General features: G+C 47.5%; 1 protein-coding gene across 1 annotated transcript in view; it reads left to right on the top strand.

The window, feature by feature from the left end:
• The window catches only part of HDAC1 (histone deacetylase 1), a 207262-nt gene that overhangs the window by 73261 nt on the left and 113837 nt on the right, over positions 1-20164 (top strand). Inside the window, exons 8-11 of the mRNA XM_085648399.1 lie at positions 1875-1983; positions 13929-14069; positions 14767-14875; positions 15817-15947. Of these exons, the coding sequence (XP_085504525.1) occupies positions 1875-1983; positions 13929-14069; positions 14767-14875; positions 15817-15947 (490 nt within the window). The remainder of the gene's footprint in view (positions 1-1874; positions 1984-13928; positions 14070-14766; positions 14876-15816; positions 15948-20164) is intronic.

Genomic DNA, 20164 nt, shown 5'->3' with positions numbered 1-20164 from the left:
AGAATCAACATCATCTCATACGTCGACAACCAACTCATCCTCCTTCCCCCCCCCCCACGCCCCCCCCCCCTCCCCACAGAGGATACCGCCTCCACCAGGGGCAACTTCTAGACTGCCATGACCAATGTCGCCGATTGGATGAGATCCAACTGCCTGAAACTGAACTCTAGCAAGACCGAAGTTCTCCTCTTTGAAAATAACACCCTCCCATGGGACGACACGTGGTGGCCCTCAGCACTTGGACACTTACCTACTCCCACCAAAAATGCCCGATACCTCGGCATCAGCCTGGACAGTGACCTAGCGCCAGGTCAACGCATTCCCTTTTCCTGCTTCTCCATACTCCGCATGCTTGGCAAGATTTTCAGGTGGATCCTTATCAACACCTGGAAAACAGTAACCCAAGTCCTCGTCACCAGCCAACTCGACTTCGGAAATGCATTTTACACCGGATCTGCTACCTGCCTCCTCCAACGCTTACAGACAATCCAGAACACAGCAGCCAGACTCAATGTCGACCTCCCCAAACAGACCAGCATCACCCCCCCTCCCCCCCCCCCCCCAAAAACCTTACCTGGCTCCTGGTCCCGAAGAGATGTCAGTTCAAGCTGCTGACCCTCGCCTACAAGGCTTTCCACAATGCTGCCCCTCCTACATCAGCCACCGACTGACCTTCCACCAGATGACCAGGCAACTCTGATCTGCCTCCCTCGCACGTGTCCGCCACAGTGGAGGCTGCTTTTTCCTGCTGCCCCACCCCCAAGTTCCGGAACGACTTCCCTTTCCACCTCCGAACCTCCCCTTGCCGACTTCAGGAGGGGGCTCAAGACCTGGCTCTTTGACTGAGGCTCACCATACCCCAGTGCCTGGGTACCCCTCGGGGTGATTAGCCACGAGTAACAAATAATGATTGATTTGAATCGACCCACAGTTTGCCCATTGACACTCATTACTGTTTAGGTCATTTCTATGAACTTTAAGACTTCGTGTTTTTGTAATCAGATCCTTGCAGTGTTGGGTGTCTTTCACAAAGCCTGGAGAAAGTCTTAACCCTGTCTGGAAGTTCCTTCAAAATGCTGAAGTAGTGCTTGGAATGAAATCTAGGAAGACACTTTGTCTTCATTTTTGAGTGCCTCACTCCAGCTGCCTAAGGCCTACCTATGCCATGTTCACCTGGTGTTCATATAAAACAGCTTCATGTTCTCCTTCATCCCTACCCATCACCCACCCCGAGATGAGCAGCACAACTTAATGCTGGAAAAAATCATTTTTTCTGAGGCAAATGCGATCATTTTTTCTGAGGCAAATGCGTGGCTACTTAAAACTGATATTAAAAAAAAAAAAAAAAAAAAAAAAGTTTCAGCACTGGAACACGGAATTAAGTCTTTGTAGAATGCAGTCTGATTCTATGAAGTGTGGTGAAGTTGTCAAGAACATCTAAGGGGCAACATAATACAAGCATTCGTCATTTACCCCAACATTAACACTCTTCCAATTAATTGTTCACTTACCATCGAACTGTGATTTTTATTTTTCATTTCTTTTAACGTCTGCCCAGTCCAAAATGTAGAAGTCAAAAATAAAGCAAAACTTGCTCAATAGCAGTTGGTCATTAATAGTTCATTGCGAAGGCAGTAGGGCCACTCACTAAAACATATGTTGAGATCTGCTGTCTCTGGTTTCTCTTAAGCCTTATAAGTGGGTTTCGGGAGAATGTTCTCACCTGTACGTACTCGTTCCTTCCAGGAATTCCTTTTCAAAACACTTGGTCTACTGGGATTAACTGATAATCTTCTATTTTTACACTTGAATGTATTCTTCTATCTCTTCTTGGGCTCATTTTCATAGATCGTGTAACTGCTGGTTTGTCCTAGGTGATGACGAAGGTGATGGAGATGTACCAGCCCAGTGCTGTGGTCCTACAGTGTGGAGCTGATTCGCTTTCTGGGGATCGTCTTGGCTGCTTTAATCTGACCATCAAAGGTATGAAGGATTGTCCTTACTTCAAACATCTAGTGAATTCATGGAGTGTAGTAAATCTACACTGTCCTTGCATCTGCTGGTTTTTTCAAATACTTGGTTATAAGAAGTAAGGCAGTGTTTGCAGCGTCAGAAAGAGGTCTTGTTTGACTCTTACAGAGCTTGTTGTGTATGAGCAAACAGTACCACCACCTGAGGACCCTCTCGTCTAGGAATATAGTTAAATTCCAAATGAGGCTATCCATCAGGCTGTGAAGCGATGAGTGATTTTTAGGAAACTGCTTCTGAAAAGCTAATATGGAAAAGAAAACTCGCTGGACAATGCAAACATTCACCCCCAGTCACAAGGATCTGGGTTAAATCGTCATTCCTTTGCTCACCACACCATCCCAGTTTGGACCCAGCCATATGCAAATCAGTTTTGACCCTGTTCCCTGTGGGAACAGTTTATGCCGAACTGCCAGGCAAGGTCCTCCCTGGAGCGGAAACGAGCATCCTGGGACTGGTTTCAGGGAATCACCCTTGATCAGCCAGGCTAGCTTGAATCCAGTGGTGTAGTGAGCATGGGACCCACGGCTGGGCATACCCTTCTCACTTAGGGCGACATATGCAAAAGAAACAATTGATGGACGGAATGCTGAACAATGCAAACATTCACCCCCAGGCACAAGGATCTGTGTTAAATCAATCATTCTTTTGCTCACCACCCCAGTTTGGACCCAGCCATATGCAAATCAGTCTTGACCCTGTTCCCTGTGGTAATGGTTCAACCCGAACTGCCAAGCCAGGTCCTCCGTGGACTGGAAACAAGCATCCTGGTACCGGGTTTCAGGGCATCACCCTTCATCAGCCGATTGGTGAGAAAAAGAATTATGGATTTAACCCAGATCTCTTGACGAGGGGGAATGTTTTGATTTGTTCTGCATTCCTTCCATCAATCGTGTCTCTTTTGCTTTCTTGCCCAAGTGCGCCGGGTATTCCCAGATGTGGGTCCCGGGCTCACTGTGCCACTGGATTCAAGTTATCTTGGCTGATGAGAGGTGAAACCGGTCTTAGGATGCTTGTTTCCAGTCCTGGAAGGACCTGGCTTGGCAGTTCGGGCTGGACTGTTCCCATGAGGCAAAGGGTCAAGACTGATTTGCATATGGCCAGGTCTGAACTGGGGTGGCATATTGAGCAAAAGAATGATGGATTTAACCCAGATCTCTTGACTGGGGGTGAATGTTGTTAAAATAGTATATGATTTAGAAACATCACTGTGTACTTAGACTAGTCATTAGTACAGAAAATGAAAGGTAAACTTTGTCTGCTTGATGTTGGCAGTTTAAAAAAGCGAGCTATTCTCTACCACCAGTGGCTTTGCATGGATTTTGTTAAGTGGAAACTCCTGAGCCAGTGGTAAGTCATGTAGGGCGGGTGTAAAGAAGGCAGCGACTGTATACCATTAACTCAAGGGCGACGCTACATAGTTCTGCAAAGTAGGTGGAATGAGGTTCCTCTCATGCTGCAGTGACCCCTGGGGAGGAGGCATTGTTCAGTGAACCGCGTAAAAGTGGCCCCAAAGGCGGGCATGCTGAATGTTTTTTCTGCTGCTGCTCCTGGTATTTGGCCCCGAGATGTTCTCCGACTCTCGCCCTCGTTCTTTGTAAGCTCCCTGCACCAGCTTGCCCTTCCTTGAATGGCTTTTCGTATTTCACTACAGGCATGGGTGGGACATATGTCACCAAATGCCACGATTAAATGTTGAATTTAATTTATTGTCCAGCTTTGTAATCCATTCCTGTAAAACATGCAGACTGCGGTGTCCTTGTCGGGGTGGTGGAAGCGGACGTCTTTCAGTTTGCTGCAGAGCCGCTTTGTGTTCCGTTGTTACGAAGTTAAAAAGTCGCAGTCTTTGTCGGTGTTCCGGAAACCGCAGCCTTTCATTGGAATTCATGAACCCTTCCCGTCGCTGATAGCAGCGAGGGTCCACGGACCTTCGTGCCTGCCTGTTCGTCAGCTGTTCATACCCTCTCGTTTCCCTTGAATTCCCACCCCCACTTCTAGGCTCTGCCCTTCGACCCCCGGGTCAACAATTGCGGGAGGCCACGTGGAGGGCCCGGTGTTACCTCATCCATCAAATCGAGGCCGTGCTGCCGACACCGAAGGACCGGTGCTGTTGAGGCGGCCTTTTAAATGTTTTGCAATCCGTGGCGAACGCGCGCCAGGGGTCCCCACTGGCACTGTGCACAGGTGGCAGGCCGAGAGCTCCTGACTGGGCCCGGAGGGTGCGGGCTCCCTCCATGGCCTTTGCGGGGGGCGGCCTCCAACTTTTTGAAGGCGACTGATTGCAATTGTGCTACCGCGCCCCAGCCCCGACAGGGGAGGTACCTTTAGTTCGTCCTGTGAAATGATGCTTCTGAAGAACCTCACACTGGCTTCTTTCCGCCATGTAGAATACATTTTGAGGTACCGACTATTGTACATATTCAATCTTGCATTGTCAAAGTTTGTTCATTAGCCTGACTCCAGTGTCCAATAAGGTTAAGTCCACATTATGATGTATTAACATCATGGAGTCTGTGTTTGTATTTGCATGATGTACTGGAATGTTGATTTATTATTGGTATGCACTTCTGTCAGGAGCAGCACCTCTGGCTCTCACCTGCCTATGGGCCTTCTGGTATTTATTACTTGAAATAAATATCTTTGTTTCTGCACATCAGCTCCCTGTCTTAACAATTTGGCTACGATCTTAGTAAGGAAGGCCCACGGCTGTATTACGACCCTAACTAAGGTCAATTTTGCATAGACGTCAACTTCAAAAAGGATTCAATAAGATTTTCAGAACATAACGGATTCACAAACGCCAGTACTTTCTGCAACTGGTTCCGAGATCGGAATTACTTAAATTAGCTTATGCGTTATCAAAAATAGCTTTGAAATAGTACAGTTGCTTTGTTTCTCCGCATAGGTCCTCGTGGCATGTTCAGAGATGGGCTCCTGAGAGACTTCAGCCCAGGAGCCCTTCAGCATGTGGGAATCGGCACAGTAAACCAGGTTTCCACATATTTTCCGCAAAACCTTATAATTACCCATAATTCTTCATTCATTGAGTTAGCAGTACCCTCAAATAATAAATCTGTGGGAGGGACACTACTGCCAGCATTTCGCACCAAAGAGGGCCTTAGTGTCGTAATCTGCAGGGCTGCAAGTTTCAGTGGCGTAATGCACTAGTTGGCTATCAAGACGCTTAAAACCATGTTCATTTGAAACTAGGTTGCTGATACTGCAGTTTGTAGTGGCCTTTACTTTAGTTTCGACTTTGGATTCTCCCATTCCTGTATTTTCTGTGGCCTTCGCAGTAAATGTGTTCCCTTTCTGTGGTCTACCTGATGATGCCACTTCGCTTGACTGTAGACAACTGCCTGGTTTTTATCCCACTTGCTGAGGCTACACGCCCTAAGTTGCAGATCTTTGTGTCTTTTAGATTCAGAAGACCCTTTAAAAAAAAAAACTTGAGATTTAAAAATGTTCGCAGTCTAATACACAGGGGCATAACTTAAGCAGTGAGAATCAAAGGGGTGTGAATCTCGAAGTTGCCAACCAAAAAAGCAGTGGGCTGCAGGGTGGAAGGATGAGATGACCAAGATTCTTCTGGATGGACTGTTACCTTAAGGATCGTGGTCTGTACTGATTTGCATTAGGTGGGCCTCTGTCTAGAGTGGCAGTGTGGGCAAAAACCGATGTGTTTGATTGTCACTCTGATCGATTGCCACTGGATAGACTATTTGCAAGCATTCACCCCATCACCTTTCAGGAGTTTGATTGCCAGTAATATGTCTGTGTGAAGAAATAGGTTGTATTATATGGTGGTGTTGTAAAACCTCACTGTATAATACAGTACTAACTCTTCTTAGGACCAGTTAGGCTTTGTTTGTCAAACTTTAGCTCAACCTTAGGTAGCTGTGGCTTCGAGCAGTCTGGCTTCAGCAAAGGAACAAGTGTAAACCATTTAAACAGCACCAAAACAACTGAAGAAGTGCGACTCAAATTTGACAGCAATTTATAAAAATGCTTCAAATTTTTTAAATATTTATGGACACCAAAACGAAGATCTACCAGTGAGTTCTGAAGAAATGGATTCAAGACTTTTCACTCCACTGCGAACAAGTATTTGCAAATTCAATAAATTTGACACTTAAAAGCTTTTTTAACAAAAAGTTACTTCAAGGATGAATGCAGTTACTTGAAAGTGCTTTGGGCAACCAACTCTGGTGGGTTGCCTGTAAAGGGGACCAGCAAGAACCGAAGAGATGATTACCTTGGCAAATCTTGAGTCCAGTTCCGGTGTCAGTGGTCCCTTACCATTGACTTCTATGGAGTGGTCCTGATGCTAGGGATACAGGATTCTCAAGGGTACTGAAGATGCTGTGCGGTTGATAAGGTTCTTTTTGGGACTACTCCTCGGTCCAAAGTCTAGGTGGGACAACTTTGGTCACAGGGGTTGACGTCGCTCAAAGTTGTATTTGGTCCAGCAAGTCCAATCACCACAAGACTACTGGTCACTGGCCACAACAAAACCAGCAGTTCCCTTCTTTTGGTGATAACGTTTCTTCTGGGTAACCAACCTGCACTCCGACTCTCCAGTGTCCAGCAGACTCTGGTGCAACTTTTGAGCATTGAGTCTCTGACTCCGAGGCTGCACTGTGACAATTCAATGATCCCTGCAGGATCTGAGTTCTGGGTGCCATGGTGCCCATTTTATGCTCAAAAAGTGCCTTTGGGGGATAACATTGGCAGTAGCTGTTGGACTACTTCATCTCCACCCTCCTGATGGAAACTTCTTGCCAAGAGTTGTACTCTCAAGATGGCTGAACCCTTTCTTTGGTGCGTGGAGCTCAGTAGCCGGTCCTAGAGGTGTGGCTATCTGGGGGGGTACACGCCCATGTAAAAACAGATGTGCCCACTGTTTGCCCCCTCTCTGTTCCTGATGTCAACCTGATTACCTGAACAAAAGAGCAGCCCCTCCTGAGTGTGTTCACCATTTGCCCTTTAAAGGTGGCTGCCCATTTGAAGCTTCCCTTTTGGGCTCACACCTCGTGTGGCTTCCTTCCAGGAGGTAACCCCCATCCAGTGGCAGGTCTCTATTGTTACCTGTCCTGGGAACTGTTTAAAAGTCTCCCAAGGCAGGCAGAAGGTCGTCTCATGGCCAGCCTCAGTAAATGGTCACAGGAAAACTGGTCAAAAGAGTGGCAACAAGTTACATTAATTCCAACTTCGGCATCAAGTTGGGTTTAATGTAACAAGTTGTTTGATACCTTGAGGTACAAACGTTGGTTGGCCCATTCAGAAGTTAGCACAGCTTAGTTGTCCGCATGTAACTCTACTCTCCAACCGAGCTACTAGCATCTCGAACAGTAAAAACGACAATTGTCAGTTTTTACCATCAGAACATGTGAAAAACATGTTCTACTTTTTCATACGCTGCACCCTGCCTTTGGATTCAATAGGCCTGCTGTAGAAGTGACTTGCATATATTAACAAGCATTGGCATAGCCAATAGGTCTCATCTTTGGGACCTTATAAGTGTTTAGTCATGCAACAGTTGATGTTGTTGCACCAAGGATATTGTGCTGCATAACTAAATACTTATAAGGTCCCAAAAGCGAGACCTATTGGCTATGCCAATACTTGTTTCAGTAGATGTGAGAAAGTGGCTCTGTATATACTGTTCCCAAATAGGAACAGGGTGTACAGAGTCCACAGTCCCCAGAGGTTTGGCAGAGGCTAAAGTTAGATATAACCTTACTCTCTAAAGTGGTAGCTTGGTCGAGTAGTAAGGCAGTATCAGAGGACAGTGTAAAGCATTTGTTGCACACACTCAGTCAGCAAATGGTCTCACACACTCAATAACTGAACTATAGGCCAATGGTTTATATATAAAAAATATATGCTTGTTTTATTTTAGAACCAACAATAGGTATTAAAATATACTTTCTCAGAATGAGATGCTTTATATAAATACTTTTGCAATATGCAATTGACTTTTGTAGAAAGTTACAAGTGGTTGCAATAGGCAACACAATTTTAAACACCATCATGCATTGAGTTCAATGGAAGTTTCAAGTTATTTGCAACAGATTACTTTTAGGATTACTTTTGGAATTCCAGGACTGGATCCTAGATTCAGTCCTGGGTCAGTACTTGGAATCAAGTGATAAAAATCGACTTAGTTACTGTTATGATTTTTAGACAATATTTTGCTATTTTAAAACTTGACACTTAGAAAATATTTCATAGAAAACAGTCAATGATTCCCTATAAAAGAAAATTCAAGTTGCAGGTATAGTATGTTCTCGTTACTTTTGTAATTCAGTACTGGGTGCCTAGACTCAGTACTGGGACCTTTATCCTAAACAGGTAAGTAATTACGTTTTCACAATTTATATGATTTTTAAAGAATATTTAAAGTTTGCAGAAATCGACACCTAGAAGAAATTTCACAGAAAAACAGTGAATGGGCACCAAGATCCAGCACTGGGAGCTCACATAATAGCAGGTGAGTATTTTTGTTTTCGTTATTCGGCTGATTTTTGGTGAATATTTTAAGTTTTGAAAAGTCCACACTTGGAAGAAATTTCAGACAAAAACCAGTCAATGTTACCCTATGGAGAAAATTGAGTTATCTGCTTTAAGGTAAGTACTCGACTGGCAGAGTTAAGGTTCTGGGCATAGACTCAGGGGTCTCCCAGGGTCAGGTAGGTACAGTTGTTACACCCTCCGCGGCACAGGGGCAGCCGGGTGCAGAGAGAGTTAGGCCCAATGTTATCCTATGGGAGGCAGTGGGGCCTTGGTTGGTGGCTGCTGACTAGCAGGCCACGCGGCTGTGGGAGCTGGGCTCCTGGTCACTTGCTCAAGGCAAATGGGGAAGTAGATGGGTGTAGAGGTTACACTGCCAGGGCCACTCGGGCGGCTGGGTGCAGGGTGCTTTTGAGCCTTCGGGCGCTCAATTGATTTCAATGGGAAAGCTCCGGTTTAGAAAAAGACTGCACGCTCTGGGACGAAGATTCTTCAGGTGCCACCACCACTTCAAGAGGTAAGTTGGGTAGATGGAGGATAGGTAGGTACCCCGAAGTTGGGCACAGGGGGCCGCGGGACGCCGGGTGCAGGGGTGCCTTTTGGTGTCGGGAAATCTTACCGTCTGTTGATCGCGGTTGGTGGGGCACCTGGTTCTGAGGCTGCAGGCGTCTTCAGGAGCGTCGAGTGAAGTCCTTGGGTGCCGGACTCTGGGTCACAGTCGCCGTGGGGTCGTCCTCGTGGTCTTTGATCGCTCCGGCACAGGCTAGGCTTGGCGGGTGCAGAGTGTGGAGGGTTCGCGGTTCCGGGCTGATGCCAGGGATTAGAAGTAGATTTTGAGTAGAGCCTCTACTCATGGGAGTCCCAGGGGCTTAGAGCCAAAAGGTAGCCAGGTCCTCCGGGGTTTGGGAGGTTGCTGGCCACAAGAGATGCCGGGTTGTAGCAGGAGCAGGTTCGAGGGTCGACAGGCCGGTAGGGCAGGGGCCAAAGCAGTTGGTGTCTTCCTCTTCTTAGCAGCTGCAGGGCAGGTCTTCTTTCTTCTTGCTCTTCTCTGTATTTTGGAATCTGGGGAAGGAAGGTTCAGGGTGCCCCTAAATACTAGATTTAGGGGCGTTACAGGTAGGTGAAGGACAGGGACCAATGGGTCCCTCTCCTGGGGTGGGTACACCCTCTATCCTGCCTCTCTCCTGTGGGAGGGGGGCAGTAGCCTAGTCCTGATTGGGCAGGGCTCCCCATCTTCAAGATGGCAAGAGCCCGGAGATGTGCTTCACCTCGCCTCCCCCACCTGAGGGGTGGGGTTGGCAGGCTGGCACATCCCCTGTCCTTATTTGGGGTTTCCGGCCAAGCTTCCCTCCAGAGTGGGGGGTTGCAGTGGCCTGGGGAAGCTCAGAGGTGGCATGCCTTTGAAGCTTCCCCCTGCCCATCCTGGGGGAGGAGATCTAGCACCTCGCCCAGGATGTGCATTGTTGCAGGCCCAGGAGAGCAGGGGCTCTCCTACCCAGGGGTCCAGCAACATGTCTGCTGTGTGGCAGCCTAGGCAGCCTCTCAGACCAGACATGGATTGTAGGTTAGGTTTCAGGGGGCATCTCTAAGATGCCCTCTGGGGTGCTTGGTACATTAAATCCCACATTGGAATCAGTGCGGGTTTAATGTGCTGAGAAGTTTGATATCAAACTTCTCAGTCTTTAGTGTTGCCATTATGGTGCTGTGGAGTTAGTGTTTGACGATCTCTCAGCACCATGTACTCTTACATGGTAGCACTGAACTTACAGTGCCCAGGAATGGACCTGGGTACTGAAGGGGCACAGGGCTCCTGCTCCTGTGCCCACACCACTGGCATAGGGCACCCAGCTAGAGGGGTGGCGGATGTATGCCAGAGCGCAGTGTAGGTGGTGGGCATGGCACACAGGGATGTGTGCCATGTCGGCTCTTTGTTTTGTCCTGTACCCAGACACTCAGCCTGCAAGGGCAGTGTGGGTGTGTTAGGGTACAGGGCCTCTAATGGTGGCACAATGAGTGCTGCAGCCCTTAGAGGCCTTCCCTGCTCACAAGGCACTGGGTACCTAGGGTACCATTTACCAGGTGCTGACATGTGGCCAGGGTTTGCCAATTTGGGTTTTAGGTTTTTAGGAAAGGAACATAGGCCCTGGGCACCTGATTGGCAGGAGTCCAGGGCACACTCAGTCAAAGTACATTCAGCAATTCAGCAAAAAGTGGGGGCATACCATGCAAGAAAGATGGCACTTTCTCACAGTAGACATTTACGTACTTATGTATATATATATGTTCATTCTTGTTCTGATTTTTGGGTAAAACGAAAAACTGGCAACACAACTAGCCAAAGCTGTCTCAAGGCTAGAACTAAAAACAAACACACTTTGCATCACAGAACACTGTCAAGAGACCAGGCAAGGTGGTAGGATCACAAATACACTGCCTAGCCCTTCTGTACCTCGAAGCGTGCCTATGTCAGAGTTCTGCCAGCCTGCAGCAATCGGTGAGCTTGCAGCGATGCTGGGAACTCTTGTCACCGCCACAACAGCCCACTGCTTCATAGCGACATGTTATATCCACATCACATCAACTTGATAAAAAAGAAGAATCTGGAAAGCCAAGAATAGAGGGCCAATCAGGTGCCTGTTTCAATGTCGGATTTTTATTACAGTCCATGCTGAGTTGTAGCAGAATCCACCCAACTTAAAACACTGGTGATAGCAAAAGGCTGTTGGCCAAAAGAATGTTAATTTTTTTGCTAGCATTGTATCCACAACCAGAACAAGCTGCAGCATATTCTTTACTCGCTGCACGCTCCTCGGACATCGTGACATACGCCTGAACAAGCCACTTTTGGAAACAAGACGAAGAGAGCTAGGGCTAGCTGGTTCTGGAAAAGCCTCCCTTCCCTGCTGTTTGTTTCATGTTTGCAGAGGGAGCAGTGGGGTAAGTAAGACCTGCAGAAGGGTCATTAACACAAGGGTTTGCTCAGTAATTACATATCTTTTGAAATGGTTGGTGGCCCCATTTAAAAAGAAAAAAAAGCGGGCCCTGCTGCCGAGATCTGAGCGGCTACTCAAAGCAACGCGCAATACGGCAACATTAAACACAGTGCCGCACAAACTCGAGCCACAATGCCAACTTTAAATCTTAGCTCCGTCCTGTTTTGTGTGACAATTCATTTTGCAATGGTCACTGCTTAGATGAAAATATAGCCTAGTAACAAATAAAATAACTTGTTAAAAAAGACTCAAACTCACACAACAGGAACCCAGAAGGGAAACCTCAAAGATGCCGAAGACCGGAGAAGAAAACAAGCGCACGGCCACGCTTTTGCAAGGTGGATGCCGCCACACACGCGAGTGTGAGGAAAAGTGCAGACTGATTTCTAAAGGTCATCTCCTAGAGCAGCGCATGCGCGCTGCTCTAAGGTCGGCCTAAAAGGAGTTTGGGCGTTGCCATTGTTTTAAATTGCATATTTTAAATGGCAAAGTCGAGTGGGCAGTTTTAAACTGCTCTGCCAGTCTGCAGTGGCAGGCTGGATGACAAGTTTTACCTTGTCCCTCTCAGGGTGGCACCACAAGTGCTGCAGTGCCTGAGGTGCCTTTCTAAATTATAGGCCCTGGGTACCTATTGTAGCATATACTAGGTACTTTGAAGTAAGTTGGCCTATACCCTGGCGGCTTAAGTTAATCAAACAAACTTGTTTAAGGCTCAGGGCACAGAGGTCTGTTTAGCAGGCCACAGTGCACTCTGAGTTGAGAAACCATCCGCATCTGTCGAAAAACTTAGGGGGTGACCATACAAAGAAAGACATTTCCTTGCACCCTGGAAACTTGAGACTGCCGCTGCTTGGCAAGCCTACTACTGCCCATTGGAACAGGAAATACCGACATAGATATAGGATACCAAACTCTGGGCCCTTAGACCAACTACTAAACAAAGAATGCGTTTGAGGGGTGTTGCACCTAAAAACATGCTGATGCAGCCTCTCTGCCTGTCGCATCTTGGCCTGATAGTTCTCTTTGGGAATTCATGACTACGGTCATATACAGCACAATGGCCTGGAGTTCCTGCTATGGGACCACTTATTTTAAATGTGTTTTCACTGCACCACACTCTGCTCTGTCTCTGCTAGAAGAAGCCTTGATGAGAGAGTTGTCAAATCGGCTCATGAGGGCAGGGCTTCATGTTTCTACTCCCCGCCTTTTACAAATCATTTTATCATGTGGCTGATTTGCCCCATATACTAAGCCAGAGTCTCAAATATAGGAGGGCGCTCAGGAAAATTAAGTGGGCGATCTGAGCCAGAGCCGAGGCATGGGTCTTGCTTGGCTCAAAGTCCGTGCATTAGCCGAGGGATGAAAACGTTAGGCATGTATATTGTGCAACAAACCTAATGTAAAAATATGGGACAATCCCTTCAAAATTAAAGTCTTTTTATTTTTTATTTTAAACATGTGCACGCATTTCACCTTAGTATACCAGATGATAATACTGTATAGGTAGATATTTAGTAAAAGTGATAGTTTTTAAAAACGTTCATAGCTCGCCCCCACCCACATTGCCGTTAGTGAACTAAGAAACAAGTCAGTAGTCCTATAAATCCGACACATACCCTAAATTCTTATTCTAGATGGAACAACATTATAGTCCATTAAATCAACCACAAGATGTGCTTGTACTGTGCACATCCTCAACGCGGTATTTAAGTGTGCTCATATGTGATGATAAAGAAAAAGGGGGCTCTGTGAAATACATTATTTGATTTGGATCACATAATTTGGACAAACGGAGAAGCTAGTATTGATTCTAGGTTATCCGATTTTCACATTTTGAAATTCAGCTACCTTCTAGGTATCTCTCAATCCCGTTAACATCAAAGGCCACTGGTTTGTCTTTCATTCGTGGCTCACAGCGCGCAAAGCTGACAGATTGCAGACCCGACTTAGGGCCCCCAGACCCTACTGGCAAGCTAAGAATGCGTTTTTCTGCAGTATGTCACACCCCAAACACTCCCCTGAAGCTACACCCAGCTAATCTAGTGCAAGCATGCTAACAGTTTCAAAGATGTATTGGCATACCAGAAACTATACCTAACTTGTAGCCAAGTATTGGGAAGACCCTATAAGAGGGATTGCTATAGCATTTCATGCAGACAGAAGGCAGGCGTGGTGGGAGAGCATGGGAGGCGAAGGCTGGAGCTGGGGGTGGAGGTGGAACGGTCTTCTCTGGCCTCTTCCCTTCAGCCTCCATGATGATCATTTTCATTTTACTGTGCTTAGCAAACTCTCGTCCTCTATCTGTCCTGCGTGCTGATGTATTGTCCGCCTCACTGTAGAACTAACTTTGAACACCACCAGCACTATACACCAGCCTGCCTTTCTGTTCTGCAGGACATGCCAAGTGTGTGGAGTTCATAAAGACGTTCAACCTGCCCCTGCTGATGCTTGGTGGCGGTGGTTACACTATCCGTAATGTGGCCCGCTGCTGGACCTTTGAGACGGCTGTAGCTCTGGATTCTGAAATACCGAATGGTGAGTGAGCTTTCCAGCAGCAGTCACGAGGAAAGGGCCCAGAGGAGTGTTCACCAACTTTAAGATAACCATCATCATAGAATGGGCTCCCAGAAGTCAAACGTAGGGTTAAAAGAACAGTAAACAAGGGACCCTACAGTAGCTGAGCATAGCCGTCTGCTTAAGAGGAGACACCTGCTAGGCAAGGGAGCAGGGGAGCTAACTAGCATTGGTGGGAAAGGGGCACATCGCAACCAAGCTCCGGGCAGCCAGTAAGTGTTGGTGGGAGTACTTGAACTGGGTTTGGTACAGTGAGTTGCCAGCAGTAAAATACTGTGCAAGAGCCGACAAAAGCTAATCTTGGGATGACTAACCTAGAATGCCTTCTAGCAGTCTGGGTTTCAGGCCTTTTTTTTCTGATGAAGTAAGGGGTCTGCCCAGGCGCAGGTTAAGTAATAGGTGGGTTTGGGGTTTGAAGAGAGGGGGCTGAGGTGGTTGTGACGAGTTGAGGTCTGACCTGGGCCTGATTCAGTTGATGGGCTTGGTCTGATGGCCAATTGTTTGGAAGGGTTAGTGGGGGCTGCCCTGAGGCTTGGAGGCAGATGGATGGGACTGGTGGGGTCACAGAGGACCTTAGTTAGGGTTTGTTCCTTTATGTTGCAGTTTCCCTGTAATGTTTCTTTCCACCAGTGTGTGACTTTCACTCTGTTAATTGCAGAGTTGCCATACAATGACTACTTTGAATACTTTGGACCGGATTTCAAACTTCACATCAGTCCATCCAACATGACGAACCAGAACACCAACGAGTACTTGGAGAAGATCAAGTGAGTGTGGTTGTAGCAAAGACTGCCTGTGTTCAGCTCTTGACTCGCACTCCACTCATGGCCCTCCCAATAAGAGAGCATCGCACTTCCTCGCTGTATGTGCAGGTTCTCCTCCTTGCCTGACCTGGGGTGAGGCAGTGTGCTTATCTCCATGTCTTTCTTCTTGGGCTGTGCACATGTGCCTAGGTATATTGTCTCCAGTAAGCTATGGTGTTATTCCAGGGCTGAGGTACTGTGCACATTCTCTGGCTTGTCTTGTTAAAACTCTCGCTCCCTTTCTGGTACACTCATGGTTTGATCTGTTGCCCTAACAGGAGCTCTTATCCTTCCGAACTGTGTACACATACATGCGCCGCTCTCACGTCCCTGAGGGGTGTGGCTTCTTTACCAGCTTTACACAGATGTATAGGTCACTTGCCTCCGAGTACCTGCCTTCACCCTGAGCTCTGCACACATGCCATGATTTTGTTACTCTGGCCTGTTATTTGAATGCAATCTCACAGGGAGGGATGGGGGGGGGGGGGGGGGGGGGGAGGCGCTTAGCAGGTCCAGTATACAGGCCCCAGGGGATAATGGAAAGGGAGAGAGGTGCGCTGTTCCTATGAGGGGGGGAGGAATGTGACAGGCCACAACAGTTACTGACAAGTGCTAGATAGGACAAAAACAGTGCTTGCTGTCTTGTCCTATCTAGTACTTGTCGTGGCCTGTCACATTCCTCCTTCCTTCCCCCTTATGAACAGCGTGCCTTTCTCTCTTGCTGTTATGTGAATGGGCACATTGTCTTCTAGGGTTGTTAATGCAGTGAAGACTGGGCCTCCTTCTGATGGTTTATGTATGTCCTGTGTTTTGCTTTCAACATGGCTACTGCAAATGTTTTACCCTGCTGTGGGAATGAGTGAACTATGCCTAGCGCGTGTTAACAGTGTTAGCTTCGTTTTCAGGCAGCGTCTATTTGAGAACCTGCGCATGCTTCCACATGCACCTGGCGTTCAGATGCAGGCCATCCCAGAGGATGCAGTTGCAGACGAAAGTGCTGATGATGAAGATGATGACCCAGACAAACGCATCTCAAGTATGTTTGTTACTGTCCTGAATATATATTTGATTATGGAGTACTATTGAGAATTGAGCGTGTGAGAGGTAGCCACAGGTTTGGTGGGCAAGTTCTATGTGGTGAGAGAGTCTTTGAAGTTTGTTTTGGAGTAATCTAGGTTCCTGCATTGAGCTGTATTTTGACCAGTTGATGCGCTCTGTAGGCGCGAGGCCAGTTTTCGTTTTTGGGATATGCCTGTGGTTGACAGCTATATTATTTGGGGCTTGCATAGTTGGGTAAGGCCTGTGTAGGGGCTTTCCTGTATTGGATTATAATTGCATTTATATAACGCTTAGTACCCCTGACGAGGCATCAAAGCCCTTTTTCGGCAAGTAGCATGCTACTCTGGAACCCATGAAGGATTAGTGGTGATTTAGTATAGTGAAATATGAAATTATTTGAGTGGTGGACATGTTAGTCTGTTATTTGGATTGAAAAGGATAGTGGAGAGATAGAAGAGGGAAGGATTTAGAAATGTTTTGGAGTTCATAGCAGTAGGAGGAGGCTTGTGGGGAGTAAAAGGCTGGTGGTGGAAGAGTCAGAGGTAAGGCTTTAAAAAGGCTTGATTTGAGCGATCCGAGAGGTAGAGTAGGGAAGAGTCTAGAAATGGTTATTTTGGGGATCATAATAGTGGTATGAGGTTAGGGATGAATGAAAGAGTGGAGTTAGAGGTATAGGGTGACAAATAAGGTAGTGCATTGGAAAGAGTAGTAGAAACAAGATTGAGATGATATGTTGCATGGGCTGTAGAATATCCCTAATTTTTATTTTTATGTATTTAAAGAGTTTTATATAGCGCTGGCTAGACCCAGTGGTATCAGAGCGCTTTACATGAGAGTGGCGTTAAGAAAAATAGTTTTACATAATTACATCAGGTTACCAGAGCATAGAATAACACAGAAAACAAGTCCATGAAGCATAGAAGGGATTCGTAGAGGAAGCAAGCTCTGGGACACAGGGCAGTGGCATCGCCGCATTCACGTTGCTGCTTTGTCATGGGAACACATCTCATGCGTCCCAGCAGCAGTCCTGGAAAGGTGTACCGGGATGCCGAGCAACCGTGGTCTTGCCCGGAAGGTATGTGACAACCGGAGGGGTGATCCTCTGGATACTCAGTGGGTGTTGTGGCCGGACAACAAAATTCACTCTGGGTGGGAGGAAACGCCGGAATGCAGTCCACAGATCCCCGGAGGTGTGGGTGGTAGAAGGGGGATATTTTCCGGGATTAATGCCAAAGGCAGTCCCTAGTCAGGGAGCTCCCAGCTGGAGCTCCTCACCCGGCGGCCATCTTGTGTTCCTCTTCCTCCCTTGAGTAGTATAAAGAGAAGGTCCCAGAGCATGTATACTTATAAAGCAATATCAAAAGCAACATCAAAGATGAATGAGCAATTAAGTGATGCCAAAGTGTTATTTAATCACACTTAGCAAAATTATCATTTTGTAAGAAATGAAACAACAATGAACAAGCAATAAACGAAAAGGTGTCCAGGAGAGGAAGGGAAGTGTTTAGAGTGAGGTAGTAGGGCAAGTGACATATAACGTTTTGACAATATCACAATTAAATTGTTGGGCATACTACTCTATGCCACACAATCAAAAAGAAATTCATTCATTGGATATACAATCATTTACATAACCATGTACATTTGAACAAACACAGTGCACAGAGATGGAGGCGTTGTTCCAAGAGGGACAACTGAGGACGTACGCACAACTGGTGGAGTGGTACGACCTCCCCCAGGGACAATTTTTGAGACACAGACAACTACTGGAAAGTGGTGGCCGCTTCTGGCGCCCACGCGATGGGGAACCCCCGACGCATCCGGTGTTACACACAGTGCTGCGTATGGGAGCAGGCAGTCACCTAATCACCTGGCTTTATAAAGCGATCCGGGAGCTGGCGGACGTCTCCCTGGACAAACTCCGGGAAACGTGGGAAGACGACGCAGGCAGAGTATTCAACGATGCGGAGTGGCGTAAAGCCCTGGAGTCCCCCAAAAAGGTGTCTAGGAACGCGCGATTTATGTTTTGGGCCTGTCCATCCATACAAAGTTTCTGGGGAGGGGTACACCAAGCCGTTCGAGCTACAACCGAAATCCCGACCGCCTTCACCTGGGAGGAATGTGTGCTGGGGACATCCCCGAGGAGGAAATCCGCGAAGGTGCAATGGAAGTTTATTTCCTTGGCCATTCTCCTCGCGAAGAGGAACATCGCGATGCATTGGAGGGCCCCAGAGGGGCCGTCTGGTCCGGCATGGGCGGGCGCGGTGCTCAAGTGGGGAGCAGCAGAGGAGGAGCTACTGAGGGAGGAAGAGGCGAAGGGCGCCCGCAAACACCCGATATCTATGGAGTGGGCTCAGCTCCTCATCCTTTTTAAGCAAACATGCGCGACGGGGGAGGCCCCGGACACGACACAGCCCACCCCCCATGCCTCGTCGGCCTCCCCCGACCGCCCCGGACCAGCGGAGGACGCGAACGGCCCATTAGGCAGGTAACATACCTAGACGTGAGGGCAAGTACGAACCCAGTCCCCTGCTTCGCGACGAACCAAGGGTGTTTACAAGATGCGTAGCAGTGGTTGCAGCGCACCTAAGAAGGCAAGGGATACACATATACCCCTACCTCGACGACTGGCTCGTAAAAGCAAGCTCTTACAGGCAATGCGAACAACACATCCAGCAGGTCATACGAACGCTAATCCAACTGGGTTTCTCAATCCATTGGGGAAAGTCTTCAATAGAACCAAAACAGGTGAAGATCTTCTTAGGAGCAGAGATCATCACCATACAGGGCAAGGTGTTTCCCAGCACAAAGAAATTTGGCAATCTTTACCATAAGGGGCGAGCTCTGACAGTGAGGACTGTGAGCAAACTAATGGGAATGATAGCATCATGCATACACCTGGTCTCAAATATTCTCCTCCACATGAGACCATTCCAAGAATGGATACAGCAGCAATGGTCACAGGCAACAGGAAGTTGGGAAGATCTAGTGGTTGTCACACACGCAGTGCATCAGGAAATAGCGTGTTGGAACAAGGAAAACCTATCACAGGGAAAACCATTCACACAGCCAACTCTATCAGTGACCATCACGACAGACGCCTCCCAAATGTGGTGGGACGCACACATGAACAGGCTCATGGTGAGGCGGTTATGGTCGCAGCAGGATGCGGTCAAACACATCAACTACCTAGAGCTAAAGACCGTGTCCCCAGCCTTAAAAGCCTTTCAGAAGGAGCTGTACGGGAACAGTGTGTTGATCCAAACGGACAACACTACCACCATGTTCTACATGAACAAACAAGGAGGAACTCAATCAGTGGCACTATCAAGGCTAGCACAGGAAATGTGGAGATGGGCCATTCCACTGAGAATAGACCTACAAGCAATACATCTTCCAGGAAAGGACAACGTGGAAGCAGACACTCAGCAGGCTGACGTCAGTATCCCACGAATGGGAGCTCAACCAACAGGAAATAGAGAAGCTATTAATGAAATGGAGTAAACCGCAAATAGACCTATTTGAAACACACCTAAATGCAAAATGCCAACACTTCGCAACCAGGCCATCAGTCCCAAGGGAATGTGCTATGGATAAGTTGGTCAAAGACATTTGCCTACACTTTTCCCCCCGATTCCACTGATACACAGGGTACTCAACAAATGCAGGATCAGCAACATGACGCTAATACTAATGGCACCCCAGTGGGCCAGACAGCCCTGGTTCTCACAAATAGAAATGGCGCAGGCACCAGCACACATTCCCAAGGAGAAGGGACCTGTTTACGATGCAGGACGGAAGGGTGCTACAGCCAGAGCCTCAGCCTGGCAGTATGGCTCCTGAAGACCTAGAATTTGCACACCTCAAACTACCAGCAAGCACACTGGCGGTGCTCAGGGAGGCAAGGAAACCTACCACAATGTGCTACGTAGCAAAGTGTAGGAGATTCTCTGAATGGTGCATTAGAGAGAAACTACAAAGGAATCAACAGTATTAAAATACTTAACGCATCTACTATAAAAATAAACTAAGCTACACATCCCTAAGGGTACACTTGGCGGCGATAGTGGCTTACACAAGTGGAGAAACAGGAAATAGTTTCTTCACCTCCCAAGTAGTAAAAATAATTCTGGAAGGGGCGAAAAGAACCGCACCTCCAAACAGAATGCCAGCTCCAGCATGGAACCTCAACGT

The sequence above is a fragment of the Triturus cristatus genome, chromosome 3_2 (genome assembly GCF_964204655.1).
Source record: "Triturus cristatus chromosome 3_2, aTriCri1.1, whole genome shotgun sequence".
NCBI lineage: Eukaryota > Metazoa > Chordata > Amphibia > Caudata > Salamandridae > Triturus > Triturus cristatus.
This window is presented reverse-complemented; position numbering and strand designations above follow the sequence as displayed.